This window comes from Priapulus caudatus, unplaced genomic scaffold, assembly GCF_000485595.1.
Source record: "Priapulus caudatus unplaced genomic scaffold, Priapulus_caudatus-5.0.1 Scaffold1105, whole genome shotgun sequence".
Lineage (NCBI taxonomy): Eukaryota > Metazoa > Priapulida > Priapulimorpha > Priapulimorphida > Priapulidae > Priapulus > Priapulus caudatus.
In genome coordinates, this window is record NW_014578166.1 from 94,860 (window position 1) to 97,419 (window position 2,560).

The 2,560-nt window shown below is 40.6% G+C and overlaps 1 protein-coding gene across 1 annotated transcript in view; it reads left to right on the forward strand.

The window, feature by feature from the left end:
• Positions 1-1,758, forward strand: part of LOC106815393 (elongator complex protein 1-like) — a gene marked incomplete at its 3' end in the record, with an annotated part of 28,356 nt that extends 26,598 nt beyond the window's left edge. The window contains exons 26-28 of the mRNA XM_014819843.1: positions 3-77; positions 694-821; positions 1,589-1,758. Of these exons, the coding sequence (XP_014675329.1) occupies positions 3-77; positions 694-821; positions 1,589-1,758 (373 nt within the window). The remainder of the gene's footprint in view (positions 1-2; positions 78-693; positions 822-1,588) is intronic.
• Between the last annotated feature and the right edge of the window lie 802 nt (positions 1,759-2,560).

A 2,560-nucleotide genomic window follows, 5' to 3' on the forward strand; every position in this document is an offset into this window, starting at 1 on the left:
AGCAGTGCGAGTGGCATGTCAGGAATGTCGGGGACGCGGTCATCGCAGTATTCAGCCGCCAACTCTCGCATATCTGCGTAGGTTTCACTCGGCTTTCCAGGAGTTTTATTAGATCGTTCCTAATGAAAAGAACATTTATACTTTCTTGACCTTATTCGCTGTTATTTCTAATCGAGGATGGCGTGTAAGTGCACAGCATTCCCCGGGGCGCTGAATATCGCATGCTAGGCGTTCGAGGCGCGTGCGTAGGAGACTTGATGGATCGTTGAAGTGCAATACCAGGGTTCGTAGCGGGTCTTCCAAAGTCTTATAAGTACTTATTTTGCCAAAAATAAGGGCCCTTATTAGTACTTATTTTTGGTGAAAGGACCATTTTTCAACATTGTTTTATAAACTGTTCTCGACTTAGAGCAAGAATTGTTGTATATAATACGGAATAATTAAATCTGCTGTGCAATTGTGTATATAAATAGTATTAGTGTACTTTAATAGTCGATGATCTATCAGAAATCGCGTAAAAAAGTTTTATTTTGGCCTCCAGAAAGGGTCTTATAAGTCCTTATTTCAACATGTGTCTTACTACTATGAACCCTGAATAGACAGATGACAGCAATGCTCTCATTCAGAGTACTGCTATTTAATTTTCCATACACCTATACTCATCGTCTGTGTGTGTGTGCGCGCTTCGAATAGGAGATCGTCGAAGAATCGGCGTAAGGCTGAGCGAAAGAAATACAGCCTCAGGGAGGGCAGCACGTTTGAGGATCTGGCACTTATGGACGCTCTTGCTGAAATTACTCTCTCACTGGATAAGATGAAGGGTAAAAATGTGCTTATGTTCTTACTCTTTGTACAATCTGTCTGTTTCCCTGCAGCCCTGTAGAGTATTATCGTGCGCTGACTGAGTACCAAGCATTATGATAATTATTCAGCCACATCTCATTTGCATTCATTAAGTATTTTATGCATTGCTAAAAATGATAATTTCTCAAGTAAATCAAAAAATGAATATATTTCGACTCGCCTGCCAGCGTACATATATAACTGATTACTTCCGCATGAAAAATTATTATGAGATTCTGCTGTTATAGACTATAAAACAGTAAATGAATAGCAAACGTGCACCTGCGTTCTTCAGAATCGCGATAATGGAATTTCCAAACACTCCCACAAAACAAATGCACTTAGTTACATGACGCAATTATTTATAGACTGGTACCTATCTCGAAATACATGCAAAGATAGTACTCAACCTAGTGTATAGACAGGGTTCCAGTCTCGCGAGAGCATATTATTCACGCTATATTTTTGTTAACATATGTAACCGTATATATGTAACAAGATACGTAAATCAATCTAATTTGAGATGCACATCGGTGATCATATTAGTGGAAAGAATGATGTGTGAGTGTTCTATGACATGTTAGCCTTACTATGTACATTTCGTGTTATGCAAAAAGTACCGGCAAGTATCAGAATGGTCAAGAAAATATGAAAACGGTTGGTAAAAAGAAGTGAAATCCATGCATTGTCGCATATATTTTTAGACGTAATACAATTACTGCATGAATTTTTCCGGTACCTTAAGACGACGTAGCACCATTGCTGAGAGCACTAGTACAGCTTGGCCACGACAGTGAGGCATCCTGTCTGCAGTCATCCTTCGATAGCCTCCTCAAGCACACGGAGAAATGCCAGTTCGAGATTTGGCCACTGGAGGGCTGTGCGGCTGCAGGGGCAGGATCTGATCAGGCTCTGGTGCGTATTGTGTCTGTTTTGGTTTAAGTCATGTCACGGTGAAAATTATACGTTACGTGTTGTCAGGTGTCATGTATCGTCACGTGTTACGTGTTGTCAGGTGTCATGTATTGTCACGTGTTACGTGTTGCAAGTGTCCTGTATGCGTCAGGTTTATGGTATGTTCCAGTGTATGTATTAAGATACTACTTCTAAACATTCATGTTGTAACGCGTAGGCTCTCGTAACCTCACAATGCTCCAGAGCGGGTTTGTGCTTTAGTCGTTTATTCTTCGCTCTTTAGATTAGCTGTAATTCAACAAAGGAGTTCCATATTCAGTACGGCATATACATGAGACTTTTAGTACGAGTACTTTTATGCGTATTCACTTAAACTACTCAAGCTCAGCTAAAACCAACATAATGTAAAGATAATAACAAAGTTCGTGTAAATTTTTTTTAACATAAAGAAGACGTCAAGATCGTATAGACATGAATAAGCTATGACACCATGTTATGGCTACGCTAACTTCAACATGGCTACAGAGTACACTACTAAACATATTATGCCTTACTGGTGGCATGGACTGCTGTCTTCGGCCACGGTAATGCTATCCCAGCGAGCGGGTGGAGGGAGGTGACAGCAATGTGGCAGACTAAGGTTGGGATAGTGTTAGATTAAGCGTAGGGTCAGTGGTTAGTTAGGGTTAGTTAAGGTTAGGATTAGGGGTTAGGGTTAGGCGTTTTTGGCATCATGATATCTGTCCCACACACCAGATTAATTTGTGATCACAATGCATTATATGCGCGGCGTACACCATAA